Genomic DNA, 17,555 nt, shown 5'->3' with positions numbered 1-17,555 from the left:
ACTGGTGTAAATGGGCTTGTGCAAAAAAAAAAACAGGTGGAGACAGGCCTCTGCAATTAAAAAAAAATTTTTTTTTTTACTGCCGTGAATGGGCTTCTTCCAAAGTAACAAAAAGATGTTTAATTTTTTTTTACTTGCGGGAATGGGCTTTCATAGCCTGCTGGGAACATATTCTTGAAAAAAAAAGGTTTGGATTGATTTCCTATTTAAGAGATGCTTTTTCGGTTGTTGGGGCAGGAGGAGACACCTGGACAAACAAAAGCATGCTGAACTTAGCAGTGATCGGCTCCTCGGGAAACCTCTTTAAAAACAGATGAGGGATTTATGGAATTTAAAACAAGCAAAAAATTGTCAGAACCAGGATTGTCATGATGTCAGGCTGAAAAAACAGCAGCGGCAGTCTGATAAAATAGCACATTTATTAAAAAGAGACAGCATTTATCAGCATTTTGTCACTTTGCATGGACACACGTGAGCAATCGTGGAGGGACTTGAGCACATTTCTCAGTCCGCCTGCTGCTGCCTTCAGGCCTCATAGCAGAATTTGTGAATCCAAAACATGTGCATGGCAGTCGGATCATAGACGGGCCATCTCACACACTCACATTGAGGTTGGTGACACACTTTGGTGTTGCCTGGACGGTGGAGACATTGACTGAGGTGTTGCTGTGTAAATTTGTCTCTTGTTTAAATTCACCTCACATATCCTGGACAGTTGAGTGGAAAATAACACAGGGGGAGGGGGCGGAGCAGGGCATTCACCTAAATGAGATACAGAATGATATCACGAAATAAACAATGTCCCCTTAATTGCAAAGCAAGTTTAAAAGAATGTGATCTGAGGAGAGTGACAAGATTTCACCATGGCTGGGGCTTCCTTCCCTGATTTATTGAACGCTTAATAAGTAAGGTAAGCAAAGAATCGGAAAGATAGGACCCCATGTTCAAGAAGCGTGTGGATGGAGTGACGACACATCTTTGGTTCTCATATGAAAAGACAAGGGCGGTTCTTCATTCCACTCCAGTGCTTTTATGAGTGCAATGAACTAACAATACCGGGGCCGACGGCTAAAATAAAAAAAAAATAAAAGCGGTGCCGAGCGTCCCGTTCACAGAAGTTTCCCACTTTCCACATATTTGCTCGTGGAACAAATTGACCAAGTATGAATTCAATTCTGCTGACAGATGACTCCAGCAAAAGTTGTGTAGAATGATACCTCAGCACAAGAGGGAAAAGAAGGCTAAAGATGGTAAAGCACAATGTATTCAATAACTCAAGGCAACAACAATGACACACGAGGCAGTGCAAAATGTCACACCAATAAAATATGTTCAACTATTCCTAACAAAAACAAAAAGACATCCTGAGGCAACATTTCAAACACTAAATCCAAATGTATATTAAATCTCCAGATCAGCCCCACTCACATTTAAATTACACATAATCAAACGGAAGAGCCCACATTTTCAGATAAGCTAATTTATTTGATTTCATGACAGCCATTTCATTTGTCTGTCTGTTCATCTTTGTTGTTGTTTCATTCTGTGTTCCAACAGCCGTTCCTCTCCTCAAGAAAGGCCACTGGTCTCTTTAAGAGAAAACTGAAACAAACTCCCAACGGAAAAGTGGGGAGAGAACCGTGGAACGAAAATGTGTGAACTTGTACCATACAGTATATACACACGTGACCGTGGACATGGATGTTTTTGCATCCTTTCAGACGGGGAAAAAAAAGGTGCTCGCGTCTTTAGGCAAAGTGTTACAAAATGCAAAAGAATAAAATGGCACCACATGATCTCTTGGTGTTCAATTATCAGTCCAAAAAAAAAAAATGAGGAGGAGTAGGGAAGCATCCGCAGCACATGAATTTGTAATTGGGTTGAATGCATGAGGCATTGACATGTTAAGACTTAATTGAACATTGAAAAAAAAAATGCCCAACACTTTTAGGGAGAGGGTTGGCAAAAGAACTCTTAGAAAATAGTTTGGTCTTGTCCAAGGGCCAAGACGAAAACACAAAGAGGACTCTGGTAATGAGGCCATGGTTATCAAAGTCGTTAAACAATGTTTGCTCAACAACCACAAACTGCAGCTGAACTAAACCTAAAAGTTCCCATTGGGATGAAAAAAAAGAAAAGAAAAAAAAGAAAAAAGTAGGCCGGACATTTAGGGAAGATTTAAGACAAGAGGTTTTTAAAAGGCTGCTGGGAATTCAGAGGATGTGGAGTAAACATTTGTTTGCAACCACCAGTGACGTTGTGCTTTCTTCTTGTCAATGGAAAACACACTCGAGTCACTTCAGGGATGGGAAGACCGACGCGATGACGGCCACAGGCTCCTCCTGGGAACTAAACGCCGTTATCACACAGCAAAACTTCATGTTTGACACACAAGTCAGAGTGAACTAATGAATGCAAGGGAACACAGACTCCCTCTTGTTTTGCCACCATCATAGACAAAGTGAGCTCTCTTGATGAAGTCACATTTAGTCGGAATAGTTTTAAATGACACTCATTGTTGAACCGAGTCTGGCAAAAAAAAAAAAAAAAAGACAGAAATGCAAAGATGTTTTGAAATGGATCCATCCTAATCACCGTGGTTACTGCTGAGGACACTCACGATCACGGTCTCCGGCTTATGGAAAGTTGTTTGAACATTTACGTGTAGTCCATATCCTTAATATCCAGCATAATGTCCATGTACGCGCGCTACACAATTCTGCACACTAGTAGAATGACCGAGCGCACAAACGACCGCCTTAGCAACACTTTTCTACTACTGGTGTGACTTTTGGCCTTACTAGTTAACTCTTGCTGCATTAGTTAAACTCCTCAGTTCAACTATGTGTGTCAACATGTGTCACCTCATGGACCATATTAGGAGCATACAAATGCGGCACACTCAGCTGTAATCTGTTCTAGCTGTTCTACGAGTGTGAAGAAATGCCGTAGTAGTAGAAAAATGGTGAAGTGCGCCAATTTGTCCTACAAGTGCAACGCTAACACTGTTTATTAAAACTATCTAAGCACACCAGGTCAAACATTGTCACAAACCAGCAAAATTACAAAATGATGACGCACTTAAAAGTCACCCAGGAATAATTCAATTACCTTGACAGAATTTGATACAGTGGATCAAAACACGGTAACAGATTTGGTTCAGCAGGTGAAATCTTCAACTAGCTGTCTTGACTCAATAACGTTTGACTTTTTCAAAACTATTACGAAATGTGTTCAAATGGAGTTACAGCAAATAATCAAGTGCTCACTTCAATCAGGCGATCTTCCGAAACCCCAGAAAATAGATTAACGCTGCATGTCTCCTTGTTAGCAAATTATAGACCCCTCTCAACCAAGATTGTCAAGAAAGTGTTTTTTAAGCAACTCGTTAAATTCTTGAACTCAAACAGACTTTTTGATAAATTCCAATCAGGATTCCAACCTCATAACAGTAGAGAAACAGCTCTTACCAAAGTACTAAAACGACATAAGATTGAACACTGACGCAGGGAAGGTGCCGGTGCTCGTCTTATTGGATCTCAGTGCAGCATTTGATACAATTGATCGTAACATACCGTTGAACAGGTTGGAAACTTGGGTGTGTTTGAATGGAGCAGTCCTAAAATGGTCCAGGTCCTACTTGGAGGAAAGGAGTTACTTTATCACCATTGGTAGTTCTGCATCTGATCAAATGACCATGACATGTGGGGTCCCTCACGGGCCAATCCTTGGACCACTTTTGTTCAGTCTGTATATGTTGCCTTTGGGTCAAATGCTTCAGAACGCCAATGTTTGATATCATGTTTATGCAGATGACACACAACTATAATTATCAATGTCCCCAGAGCGGGGGTCGGCGACCCGCATGCAGCTCTTTCATTCTTCTGTTGCGGCTCTGCGTGGCTTGGGAAAATAAATAAAAGATGGACTGTGCAGTTGTTTTGAGTAACAGTATTGACTTTATATTTGACTTTAATTTAATCCCACTTGAAACATGAAGCATAAAGTTGACATTTATGGCGATAGTAATTCAGCCATGGTTCAATCGGCTCATTTTTTAGGCGCGTTTATGAGGTGACGGCATCTTTAGTGACGTCTCCATGAAACGAGATCGTTTTTGGCAATAAAGGAAAAGAGTTCGAAAACAGCTGGAGTCACTGTCTATAGAAACCGCAGACCAAGTCCGAAATCTTGGAGTGCTGATATACTCAGACCTGACTTTCAGCAATCATATCAAAATGAATCACTAAACAGCCATTTACCGGCTGAAAAACTGAAGGGTTGCATGCTCCAAGCAAGCCAGGAGAAACGTGTCCATGCTTTTATCTCCAGTAGACTTGATTATTGTAATGGTCACCCTCAAAAGAGACTCAAACAGCTCATTCAGAACACTGAAGCTCGGGTTCTGATCAGAACATATTACTCCAGTCCTCTACAGCTGGCTGCCAATCAGCTGTAGAATCGATTTTAAATAAATAAATAAATCACTGAATAGTTTGAGTCCAAAATACAATGAAGTCATGCCTATTGAATACAAACCCTGAAGGGCTCTGAGATCTGCAGACTTGAGTCAATTAGTGGAGCCCAGAGTTCAAAGCAAACACGGTGAAGCTGCATTCATCTGTTATGCTGCACACAAATGGAATACGCTACCAACAGAAGTGAAGTCAACCCCAAGAGTAAATGCTTTTAAATCCAGGTTAAAAAATTTTTTTCCCCCCCTCACAGCTTTTAAATCATTTTTTCAACCCTATTCTTATTCCTTTACTTTAAATGTTTTGTTTGAAGTTTTCTGTTAACCTACATTCTTTTAGCATTTTTTGAAATCGACTTTTTTCTCTACTTTGCTTCTGAATGTCATTAACTGTCGCTTCTTTGCCTGTGTGAAGCGCATTGAATTGCCTTGTGTATGAAATGTGCTCCATAAATAAAGCTGCCTAGTGAGGACGAAGCGGGTAGTAGTACATGGACTTTAAGATGGATATTGGGACTATTGAATAAATGCTCACACGGCTCTCCATATCATGTTAGAGGACGCCACACTTACAATGGACTACCTCGACACAGAAAGGCAAGCAGCGAAAAAGAAGATGGTGGCTATATTCCCATGGTTCATCTTGTGGTTTATTCCATATGGAGCCTGTTCCTAATCCCATGTGTGGCCAGATGATGAGGAGTGTGTCAGACAGTGTTTTTTTTTTCCCCCAGGCTGCGTGCAAAATACTGAAATGTTGGTACAGCGGCCCCCCAGGAGAGAACGGTGAGCGCGCGTTTGCAGAGCTCAGACTTTTGAAGACTTCATCTGGGAAATGAAATGGATGAAGGATGTCGAGAGCAGGTGGGAAGGTAAACATTCACTCTGCTCACCGTCTCTCGCCTGCACTTACTCTCCTCCACGGTCCATATTTCCTCCGGGTCGTGTGTACGCTTTACCTCCTCGAAACTCCCGCCCTCAACGCCCTTCCCTCACCTGCCGTAGTCTCATGTCCGTCCAGTCATCTCACAGCCGACAGAGGCAGAACAAAGTTGGGATGAAGACGCCAAACGCCACCAGGATGGGGAACATTAGGCTGCTGTTGTCGGCAGCGTACGGGTTGGGCGTTCGGGGGCCCGATTGGACCCTGGGCTTAGAATCCGGCGGGAGCTTCTTCTTGCCCACATCGTCCCCTCCCTCTCCATCTTCCTCTTCTTCCTCTTCTTCTTCATGCTTCTCCAAGCCAGGGTGAGGCTGGAGTTTCGGTACATCTTTTCACAAGAAAATGGGCGGCACAGAAAAGTGAGGTTCATTCTGTGCCATAAATAAATAAATATTGCATTTGTGGAATATGAGTTAAGCAGCAAAATCCACCCGTTTTTAGCCATTTCTGGGGGCAACCATGTTGTCACTTCTGCCGACTGAAAATGACATCACAACTACTCCGGGCTCAGGTAACGACCAATCAAGGCTGACCTGTTTTCTGAAGCTGAACTGTGATTGGTCATTACCTGAGCCCTGAGCAGTTGTGACGTCATTCTCAGTCGACAGAAATGACAAAATGGCTTCCCCCTGAGATGGCTAAAAACGGGTGGATTTTGCTGCTTAACTCATATTCCACAAACGCATTATTAATCAGAATGCTGTGTTTCAACTAGTGGGCCGGCTGGGAACATATTCTTGATAAAAATATGTTTGGATTGAGTACACATGTGCACAAAACTGTCAGTAACTCTTTGTTAATGAAAGAAAAACCCACAGTGTTCACAGAAATAACTTCTTTAAAATATGTAATGAAAATTAACCAATGAAAATCAGACATTGCTTTTGAATTGTGGTTCAACAGAATTATTAAAAAAAAAAAAAAAAACCCTCATGAAACAGGCCTGGAAAAAAATGATGGTACCCCTTGAAAAATAATTTTACCATGTTGAACCATTGCGTGTCCTCTAATTAGCATCACAGGTGCCTTCAAAGTTGCCCGTTTTAGATTTCTACCTCCTCCAACACACCCGATTCAAACGATCATGATCATTTATTTTCAAATGATCATGTTCATTTAATTTCAAACGATCATCATTATCACGCCTACATTTTGATGCATTTCATTGGCAAAAACAAAGACGTAAATGCTCTCCTCCCGGCTTTATGGACGGAAAGATGCAACGGCGCTACCGGCTTTAGTGGAAGAAATGCGGTTATGCGCTCCGGCCTTAATGGGTTAACAGAGGGGTACCGACAATTGTCCACATGTGTACAACCAACGGAAAAAGAATCATCCAGATATGAATCTCAAGAAACATACCTTCTGGTGTTCCCTTCATTACGTAGAGCGCACAGACCTTTGGGTTATCATAATAGCCCTGAAATACAGAAAAGGTCCAACGCAAAGTCAGCGCACGAGGCAACATGTCTTTTGCGACAGAGAAATCACTTGTGTTCCAAACGACACATAGCTCCACAAAGATGACCTCTATGTGGACGAACGAAGAAACCGTTACAAATGTAACTGATAATTGTTGACCCACTATCGGCACATGGGAAGTATGGAGGCTTTTTTTTTTTCCATGCTGCCGTCCTGTGATCCACAGAGACAAAATCTTCCATTTGTTAGAAGCCTCAGGCAAGCTGGACATCATTTGTCACTTGTTCTCAAACTTAAAAAGGTTCTCTCTTCAGCGCTAAGATTAGCCATGTATGCATACGGGCCACAAATATAGACATGCTTACTCGGATTGCAAGTTCAATGGATCAACAGCAGACTCACTTTTACAGTTCTGGCAATGTATTCAATTAAATGTAATGAATTATGTTGGTAAAATTGTCGGTTAAAATCCACCGAAGATCAATAATTAAATAAAATAGTTCTTTGAGTGCTTGCCCACTCAAAGTGTGAAATCCTATCAAGTAAAAAGTAGTCCATGCTTTTATTTCATGCAGTTTTGATTCCTGCAATGCTGTATTCTGGAATACTTCTCTGGCTAACTGCCAGTTTACCTGTCATCGCAGAGCTTGAAATAAGCGGTTTTGCATTGCTGTTTGCAGAGCAAAATTGACGTTCTGTGCCTCATTATTACATATTGAATAGCAAAACTGAGATTCAAACGTCGAAACAACTGTCAAAAGAAAGTATAAGATGAACCACGAGGTGTTCCCAAAAAGATTTGCTGGGCTCACGTCACTCACCGCTGGTGGGTGAGGTCAAGGGGAAGTTCTGTGCTACTTAGCCAGAAAAAGCTAGCTAGAAAAAGCTTCAACTGGTTACTAGTGCGCCTAAACACGTGGCGGAGTCACTCCCAAAGGGTTGGCGAGAGTTGGCACATGGCCCAAATGTTTGATTTCTCATTAGAGATATGAAGAAGGATGAAGAAGGTCACAAAGATGTTCGCCAACAGTTTTAACAGCTTTTCTTGTCGCCAGGAATTTTTTTTAACATGTCCTCCTGTGGTCTCTAATGATGATGGAGCCTTTGCGGTTTGACTTCCAAGATTATGGTAGACAGACAAGCTACATCACTGTCTTTTCTAAAAGCTCACTCTTATTGTCTGTTTTTCGGCTTTGTCGATGGATGCATATTTACATTATTGTTTATAAATTGTTGTTGATGTTATTGTGAATTATACAGCAATTTGTAAAGAAATAAAGTTGAATTGTCATCATCGTCACCATTATTATCATCATTATACAGTGGTACCTTGATTTAGTTTGAAAGTGCCCCAACTTTCAAGCTTTCAGTGTTCCGAGCCATCGCTTGGTCGAGTTTTCAACAAATGAAACCAATAGATTTATTTAAATTCACTTTTATACAACAGTGTTATTTTCCTAATCAAAGACAAAACTTTTTTATGCGGCTGGAACATATTAATGGCATTTTATCTTATTCAATTGGGAAAATTAAAAACATTAAAGTCCTGAGTCATAGTACCACTGTATAAAGCTGTTTTTCAAGTGTTGCTGGTCTCACTGAACTCACCTTCACAAACTCCACCGTGAGCTTGCCGTTAAACGTCGACACCTCTCCTTGTACACTCAGCTTGCCGCGTCGAATGGAGAAGGCCACTATTTCATCGTGTGCTGTACTGTGACCCACTCGATCAAAGATATCTAGGTCCTTCACCACCACGTGGCCGTTTAGTCGAACATCAAATACCTGTTAAACCACAATTTGTTACATATTCTTTTACATTGATTCATGAAATGGTTAATAACACTGGTCAACAGCAAATTTTAGAGATGGCTTCCCCTTGTCCCTAAACGTATTTTCACACAGATTTTAAAAAATGTCTTCATTTTTTCTTGGACATCAACTTCCAATTTTTAACTTTAAGATTGCACAGTTATCATTTATAGCTATGAAGAAAAATATCCCACCTGTTTCTGAACCTAACACTTTAGCCTGTAAGTGTTTGCGAGTGTTTGTGCACGGCCCGAATGTTCCATTTTTCGTCAGGGTTCGTTCAAGGGTGCAAACGGTCGAGAAGATGTTCGACAGACAACAGTGTTAAAGGTTCCAAACAGCTTTTCTCGTCGGCACTTGTTCCGACAAGAAAAACTGTTTACGACCATTAAAACTGTTGGCGAACGTCTTTGCGACCGTGAACGAACCCTGACGGAAAAACAACATTCGCTCCCTGCACCCACACTCGCAAACCTGCGCCGCTCGGTGAGATACGACCTTTAATAATGAGGACAAGTCAAACTATTTCTACACAATAGTTTATTCTATCCACCGTATCTAGTCTAAACACGGTATTCTGATATTGTGATGATATTATGATTTAATATTGTGTTTGCGGTACATGAATTAAGCAGAAAAATCCAGCTCTTTTTATCCACCTCAGAGGGCGGCCATTTTGCCTTGTATTGACGCGTGCTGACGGCTGATAGACATCCCAGTGCCTATGGGCTCAGCTTACAAACGTCAAAAGCCAAGTGGCAATACAAGACGTAACGCGTTACCAGACTCAGTAATTGTAATAATATTTAAAAAAAATTGGGGAGTAACTCGTGATATACTTTGTTACTAACTAGACATAGTAATATATTACTGTACCGCCTTACCCCAACACTGTTTATACATATCTACCACATTATATTATATTATTTATTGACCAGTGTAATATTTCATGATTACCTTTTGCTGTGACTGGGCAAAGTATACTTCTGCATACTTCATTACGAGTATGTAGTCGCCTTCCTCACGTATAGGGATGTCATAGCCAAAAGTGTCTTCATTGTAGCGCTCTGTCTGGTAGAGAACTTGATCTTCCGGACTGGAGCGAAGGATTGGCAAACGCATCCCATAATCAGATGCTACAAAGACAAACAAAACCATATTTGCACTCAGATACGATGAAACATGGCTACAGTCGAGTCTATAACTTGCTGACAGTTTGGAATCTATAGAAACGCCACCTGCATGTGTGCTAGCCGTGACCTTTCCGTGAACTTGCTGAAACCTGTCTGTCTGAAATGACAAGCTACATCATAGTTTGCAGTGCACCATTGATTGTTGTGACCAGAGTCCAAGCAGAAAGACTCTGCTGGTTGAGACCATTTGATCATCACCCGCTTTTCCACATGCTTGACAGTGGGCTGAGACGGATAGGTGTGAAGGGGTAACACGTTCATGTACTGTATTGCTACGTCCTCATTATTCTGTAGTTATTTCAAAAAGCTTCACTATGTGGATCTTCTTTTCTTTTTTTTTTTTTTTTCTTCACAAGGCACGCAAAAATATCCGGCGCACACAAAAGGAGGAAGTAGGTCCGCTTCGTAGCTTTACTCAGTATTGGGAATTCTGATCCAAACCATTTATAGTGTCTATTTTTGTAAGATATCGGTCTCTGGCTTCACGGTCTAAATTATCCTTCTCAAGCCCCGCCAATTTCTTGCATTTTAACATGTTTTTGAATCAACAAATACACAGCCTTTCACGTACGCTCATTCACCTTAGCTCCCAACATGGCGGATGATGACGTCTGTGCACGGCACAGCTTTGGGCCGCTTCTGCCTCCCATCTTTGTTTTGCCTGAATGGGCTCATTTTGAGCCATTGATACCATTTTATATAGATTTGTAATATTTTTTTAATCGCCTCGTCGTTTTTTTAATTTGAATTTTAAAAGTCTCAATAGGTGATGGATCCATTTCCCCCCTGACCATTTTTTATGAGACATCAAAAAAGATCTGGGGGGGGGGAAAAAAAACAATCACTTTTTTTGAAGTTGTAAATGTCTCCTTAACTGTTCAAATGACAATAATGCGTCCTTTTCAACATGTGAACATAGATAAGACCGTAGTCAGCCCATTTCAGGAAAACCACATCTGAACTAATTGGAGTGAAGAATTTCAAATGCCCAATTTTAGAGAGCGCCGAGAGATGAGTTGGTAACTTAAAGGCAACTCCGACCTTCTTCCAAATGTCAAGCGTGGTTTTAGTCCACTTGCTAAGCCCTTAACTGGAGTAATAACAAACGGAAATGCTTATAGTGGTTCAGAAGAACACATTGACTGTTCAATGTAGCTTGTATGTACATCATTTTGCATCCATGTAATCAGTGCTCTTAATTGTGACACCCAGAAATAACTTTAAATTTGGTAAATTAAGTCCACTGTCTTTCTTGATTTTGTCAAGTTCTACAAATGTTGAGCCAGGAATTCCAATAAGGAACAGTTGGAATAGGTATGAATGTGAGAGCTCAGAACATTACTGGGTTTTCTCAGTTATTACAAATCGTTTATTCAAGACTTTTCACATCTGGCGAGACCCTTGTTCGAACTCCTGCAGAGCAAAACAAACAAATGACAACAACCCGTCACCAAAAAAACAAAGGGCAAAAAAGAGGGGAGACAAAAATCAACTTCTAAGTTGGACCAGTGAACATCAGGATGTGGTATCAAGATTTGTGGACATTCTGAGTAATCCTCCCGTTGTAGCCTATCCCAATTTTGACCTTCCATTTGTATTGCATACAGATGCGTCAGACAAAGACTTGGGAGCTGTCTTGTATCAGACACAGTAAAACAAACAAAAAGTGATTGGTTATGGTTCCAGAACTCTTACACGTGGAGATGTAAAAATGTATTCGTACCCGTTTCTATTTTACTTTACCCAAAGTTTCATTTGAACACATTTCGCATATGCATAAATATTTCCAAGCCTCTACACCCACACAATAGTATCTTGTTCCCGAGACATGGAATTGTAGTGGATGGTTCTGTCAAATACAAAAGGACATCGTCTGCATACAAGGATATCTTAGGTACTTCTCCCCCAATTAACACTTTTTATATCATCATCATCATCTCTGGCAAAAACCCAGGGTGACAGTGGACACCCCTGGCAGCATCCACGCTCCAAATTAAACCTTGCAGACCAGAACCCATTGACTTTGACAGCTGCCTGAGGTGAAGAAGATATTGTTTCAATCCAGTTTATAAATTCAGGACCAAATTTAACATGATATAAAGGGGAAGTCAAACCAAGCTTATTTTTTTTCCGGAATATGCTCTATGCGGGTCCACTATTTGAAACAAGGCATTCTGATAAATATTGCGTTTGTGGAACAAGAGTTAATTCACACATTTTTAGCCATCGCTATTTTGTCACTTCTGTCAACTGAAAATGACATCTCAGTTGCGCAGGGCTCAGGTAACGACCGATCACAGCTCACCTGTTTTCTGAAACTGAGCCAGGATTGGTCGTTATCTGAGCCCTGAGACACTGTGATGTCATTTACAGTTGACAAAAGTGACAAAATGGCCACCCCTGACTATGGCTAAAAGTGGGTGAATTTTGCTGCTTAACTCATATTCAACAAACACAATATTAATAAGAATGCCTTATTTCAACTAGTGGGCCTGCACAGAACATATTCTGGAAAAAAATTAGTTTGGTTTGACTTCCATTTTAAGTAAATGCCTCAAGTTATGACCATAATGCCTCCCTATAATAAATCCGGTCTGATCTGGACGAATAATCTGTTATTGTTCTCAACCTTTATTGAGCCGAGGCACAAATTTCACATCAGAAAAAAAATCTCACGGCACACCACTAAACAAAACGATTCACAAAAAGTGGCTATACAAGGTCATTATGTACCTTCGGTCATCTAGTGCAGTGTTTTTCCAAACTTTTTTGAGTCAAGGCACATTTATTTCATTGACAAAAATCCCGCGGCACACCAGCAGCTGAAATTGTGAAAAAAAAAAAAAAAGCTTATCTTAACAAGGTAAGTGTTATATTGTTTATATAAGCATTTTTTAACATTGAAGAATGACGTTATATTATAACGTCTTGAATAGGAATTAAATAAACACAAAGAAAAAAGTATTTTGTAATGTTTCATATTGATAGTGTGAAACATGGGGCTGTTTGGATAAACATGCATCACTAATTCGCTTGTCTCTAAACAAAGACAACTGGCTACCTGCTGCTACCAGGTGCTAGACCGCACAGTCACACAAATTAGATAATTTCCCACAGCACACCTGACAATATCTCGTGGCACACTGGTGCACAGTTTGAAAAACACTGATCTAGTGGAAGAAAAAATATATATTGCTTTGCCTGTTACTATTCGTGGATGGCATAAATAAATCAAAACATTTTTTTGGAATTAGAATATTTTGATGTTATGTCAAAATAATTTAGATTGGATCATTTCTTGCGGCACGCCTGATGAGCTCTCACTCAACGCTAATGTGCCACGGCACACTGGTTGAGAATCACTGGTTTAGACATTGCGCCAGTAAGAGCCACAGTTAGTAGGGTCCTTGCCATCTTTATGGAATACGACTATCGTAGCTTCTGACCAAGATGGAGCCATTGTTTTGGTTTTTTAATGAGTGTATGTTCCTTCTTTTGACATACTGGGTAACAGCTTTTACATGCGAGTGTGTCACTCTAAGCAGCTCAAACACTACATTCACAACAAACTGATAATATTACCTTAGATTTGCTGTCTATTCCGCCTTCCAAGGCTACCAAGGACGTGTGGGAAGTTCAAACTATGTTAGGAGGACTATGTTAGCGGAGGAGTATGGCCACAAGCTGATAGCCGTCAGGCTTAACAACAAACAGTAGCACGATGGAAGATTCCAGTAGAGGTCTGACGGGCATCTGAGGGTGCTTGTGGTGTTGGTGCAGGAGGTAGCAGAATAGTAAACTTCTAAAAGGTGATGCAAAGAAAGGTCCAGATTGCTACAGGCAGTGATGGAAGTTAACAACAGATTAACTGGTAACGGCTTGTTGCTCAACTAAAGATAAAGACTTATTGCACTATATTGTTACTGTTGGGCGGAAACCCTGCATGTCCAAAAATGGTCAATTTAATATTTCCTCATAACTCGATGCTATTTGGTCTCTTCCCATTTCGTTTGTTTTTTTTTCTCAAAATTTGCAAATTTCAAGGGTTGAAAATAGCTTGAGAACACTCCTGAACGCTCAAAATGTCAGAACTGTTGTTAAACTCCGCCTCTTCCTAGGTTCTGCAGAGAAGCCATGCGGCATAATTCCCACCTATATTGAAAGTCTGGATGTTATTTAGACAGTAACAAGTGCAAATAGTACGTTTGGATACATTTGAGTATGCTTGTTTTGTTAAAATCCATCGCTGTAAAGCAGGGGTGTCAAACTCTCTTTTGTCGCAGGCCACATTGCAGTTACAGTTTCTCTCGGAGGGCCAATATGACTGTAAAACCATGTAAATGTTTAATCACTTCCTCATTTTATTACATATACAGTATACAAATTGATGCGAAACTAGCTTTGAAATCAGAAGTCAAGCAATAGTTTGTTCAACTATTGTTCAAGTTATTGTATTAACATAAGAACAAAATGGTTTCAATATCTCAACATTATTTTTCATTACATATGACAATTTTTAATTTTGGTATAGATTTTAGCAAGCCTCATGGAAGTTGACATGCTTGATTTGCTTTCATGGGCCACATAAAATTATGTGGTGGGCCAGATCTGGCCCCTCGGGACTTGAGTTTGACACCTGTGCTGTAAAGCTTTGTTGCAGAAGGAAGCTTGTCTAGCAATGGAGTAAGTTTGCATGCAGGTTAATAATCGCCAGTTCGTTAGCTCACAGATGCATTTATTGCATTGCTCTTGGCTCTAACAACTTTGAAAAAGTGTTTTGGGAAGGTGGTGTAACTCAGACATTTGCTGTTGTTACAAGGTGACAATATTAATGGGTTAATCTACAACTAATCGATTACCAAATGAATGTGTAACTATTTTAACAATCAAGTAATTGTTTAGAGCAATGGTCCTCAACCACCGGACTACGGCACATGGACTTTGGATTAGGCAGCGGAGGGCCCCACAGATAAAAAAAAAAAAAAAAAAAGACGGATTTGGAAAGTTTCTTTGCAAAGGGTAAAAGGCCCAGTGAGGATTCAACACAAAAGCCTATTCCCCCGGGAAAAAAAAAAAAGGTGCATTCTCAGACAACAATACCAGGAGACCTACTTGACATGCGGATTTATCGCAACAGGTGATTCTCATTCACATTCTGCAAAATATGCGGCGAGTGGCTCTCCAAGTCAATGAAGCCTTCAAAACGGATCGTTCAACAAATATAAGTGCCTAGAGCAGGCGTCACCAAGTAACCACACATCCACTGTTATTTTTTTTCCCACCAATATTAAATGACTTTTTAGCCTTAGCAATGTGGTTAGCTACCAAATATGACACTCTCTTGGCCAGGGGTCACCAAGTCCGGTCCTCAAGGGCACCTATCCTGAATGTTTTCCATCTCTCCCTGCTGCAATACACCTGTTTCAAATGATCTGTATCGTTATCAGGCTTCTGAAAAGCTTGCTGATGAACTGATCATTTCACTCAGGTGTGTTGCAGCTGGGAGAGATGGAAAACATGCAGGATAGGTGCCCTTGAGGACTGGACTTGGTGACCCCTGGCCAAGAGAGTGTCATATTAGGTAGCTAACCACATTGCTTAGGCTAAAAAGTCATTTCATATTGGTGGGAAAAAAATAACAGTGGATGTGTGTTTATTGTGGTAGTACTGTATTCCCCTACCATAGCCAACTGTCCCATTACTTTTGGTCTCTTAAAAAAGTTGGTGACACATATGCAAAATGGTGTCCCTACGCCGTTCACCTAAGTTAGTTATAAATTCAAGAGATGGGCACTTTACCCTATTTTGCCGGTCCATCCTCCGTCCACGACCAGGGTACCAGTCTGTCATCGTCCCTCCGTCCTTATTCGTAAAAATAATCATCCTCGGACTCCGTCCGTTCTCGTCCTTTTAAAGCGCTTCCGTCCTTACGACATATCATTTCAAATCCATCGAAGTGGTATTTAGAGCCAAAAAGATGCTAATATTTATGGACCTCACGACCATGGACCTCACTACCAGCTTATCAGTGAAGTGTGGTAGTAGTGCCATGGCGTGGGAATGTATGGTCCATATGATGTAATATAATGTAAAGTAGCTTTGTTGTTCTGTGCCTTTGTGCCAGTGAAATATAGTTATAGGTAGAACTAGGCATTCCGTCTATGTGACGGACCGATCCGTCTATCCGTCACTGACGGATGCCCGTTTTGCTGAAGGTTGACGGGCAAAATTTTAAAATAGATGGACTAAGCATAGTCGCAAGCTCCTTTATTCAATCCGTCATTCATCTGTAGTCTGTCATTAGTCTATTTTTCTCGGCGGGGCTTCGACGGCCGCGGCAATGAACAAATAGTCAGTCGTAGTTGCCTGGGGGACAGATTTGAGTGATAGTGCTAGTGAGTGAAAGATGGACGGCCGTTTAAAATTAGAGGCAGACCGGCCTATGGACGGCTACTATAGACGGGAAAAGGCGAATGGGGGATGACGGAAGGGTATCCACGCTGCAGACGGATGATGAATAACGGAAGCTCATTTTCTTGTAAAATGCCCAGCTCTGGTTATAAGCATAACAATTAAATGGCAGAAGGTACGTAACACTTCAGTTACCTGAGTATCCGCTTTTTGCGATATTTTTGTTTGGCGGTGCTGCCATGAGATTTTTCTCATGTTGAATATGACAGATTGGCTCAATTAATTAATGGTGGTAAACACCAGGGTACCATCTGTATTTTTCCAGGTTCCGAAGCAGCAAAATACACGCAAGCGGTATATCATCTACACTCCATTATTCTCACTTTTTAACATTTTTTATCTTTTTGTTTTATTTGCACTAGTTTAATCATCTCAATTGTGGGCATGTGGGTTCATACTGATACATCATTACTTGATTACTCACCTTTACCGAGTTTGCCTTCCAAAGGGTCCTTTTTGAAGTGAATACCATGTACGTCTACGTGCGACTCCCCTCCAGCATTGACAGCCCAGACCACCCTTTCGGCGAGACTGGGGGGGCCGCCGCCGCCGTCCGCCCAACACTGCACAAGTAGCACGGACAGCACCGCTGCAACCAGCCCGGCGAAGAGGTGCACCGTGAACCGCTGCATCGCCACGCACACTTCCAGTCTTCGACACGGAGACGGGCACTGTCAAGGGACACAGTTTCAGTCAATAATGTACGAGAGATTTAGCAGGTCTTCAAAACGAGCTAGAAAGCCTGACGTGATGACATGCAATATGATAGGTTTAGGTTAGCCTGGATGCTAGCAGGAGCAAGACAGAACACACGACAGCACAGTCATTAAAGACAAAGATGAATACGTTTATATCATAACGCGTACTTATTATGTATGCAAATAATGGCATTCAAATAGCAATTAACATAGGGTTAACAGTCGCCAGTTATGCTAGCTAGCATACCTGTCTAACCAGAAATACGTGGTCAACTGGAGAGCGGCTACCATGTGTCTTACCTTCTCGGAAATGCGGAAATGTTGCCAAAGTGAAAGCCTTGCACTGGTGAAACAGTCTCACTGAATACATACACTGACGAATAATTTTAGTGTTGGTAGCGTTCATATATTGCCAAATGGTGGAGGTCTCTGACAGCAACACTTGACGACTTTCATTCAAAGTGTGTGCATCGACACTGGCTACTAGCTGCAGTGCAACGTAACACATCGGATGAGTGACATATATTTTGACCAATCACATC

At 41.1% G+C, this 17,555-nt stretch overlaps 1 protein-coding gene across 1 annotated transcript; it reads right to left on the bottom strand.

Annotated features, from left to right (window-relative positions):
* Positions 1-400: 400 nt before the first annotated feature.
* On the bottom strand, positions 401-17,555 carry mlec (malectin). Its single transcript, XM_086031555.1, has 6 exons — positions 17,314-17,555; positions 16,740-16,986; positions 9,609-9,787; positions 8,448-8,624; positions 6,780-6,837; positions 401-5,745 (listed from the first exon to the last, which is right to left on the bottom strand). The coding sequence occupies exons 2-6, from the start codon at positions 16,945-16,947 to the stop codon at positions 5,501-5,503; spliced, it is 867 nt and encodes a 288-aa protein (XP_085887681.1). The 5' UTR covers positions 16,948-16,986; positions 17,314-17,555; the 3' UTR covers positions 401-5,500.

The sequence above is a fragment of the Filicampus tigris genome, chromosome 5, assembly GCF_054856515.1.
Source record: "Filicampus tigris isolate MCC_2025a chromosome 5, RoL_Ftig_1.0, whole genome shotgun sequence".
Lineage (NCBI taxonomy): Eukaryota > Metazoa > Chordata > Actinopteri > Syngnathiformes > Syngnathidae > Filicampus > Filicampus tigris.
The sequence above is the reverse complement of the archived record's forward strand: the minus strand, read 5'-3'. Positions and strand labels throughout refer to the sequence as shown.

Bases quoted from the DNA above. Each gene is read 5' to 3' on its own strand.
- mlec (XM_086031555.1), bottom strand. From the start codon at position 16,947: ATGCAGCGGTTCACGGTGCACCTCTTCGCCGGGCTGGTTGCAGCGGTG. The intron at 9,788-16,739 runs GTGAGTAATCAA...TTGTCTTTGTAG, and splicing joins GGAAGGCAAACTCGGTAAAG to CATCTGATTATGGGATGCGT. The intron at 6,838-8,447 runs GTGAGTTCAGTG...TCTGTATTTCAG, and splicing joins TCACGGTGGAGTTTGTGAAG to GGCTATTATGATAACCCAAA.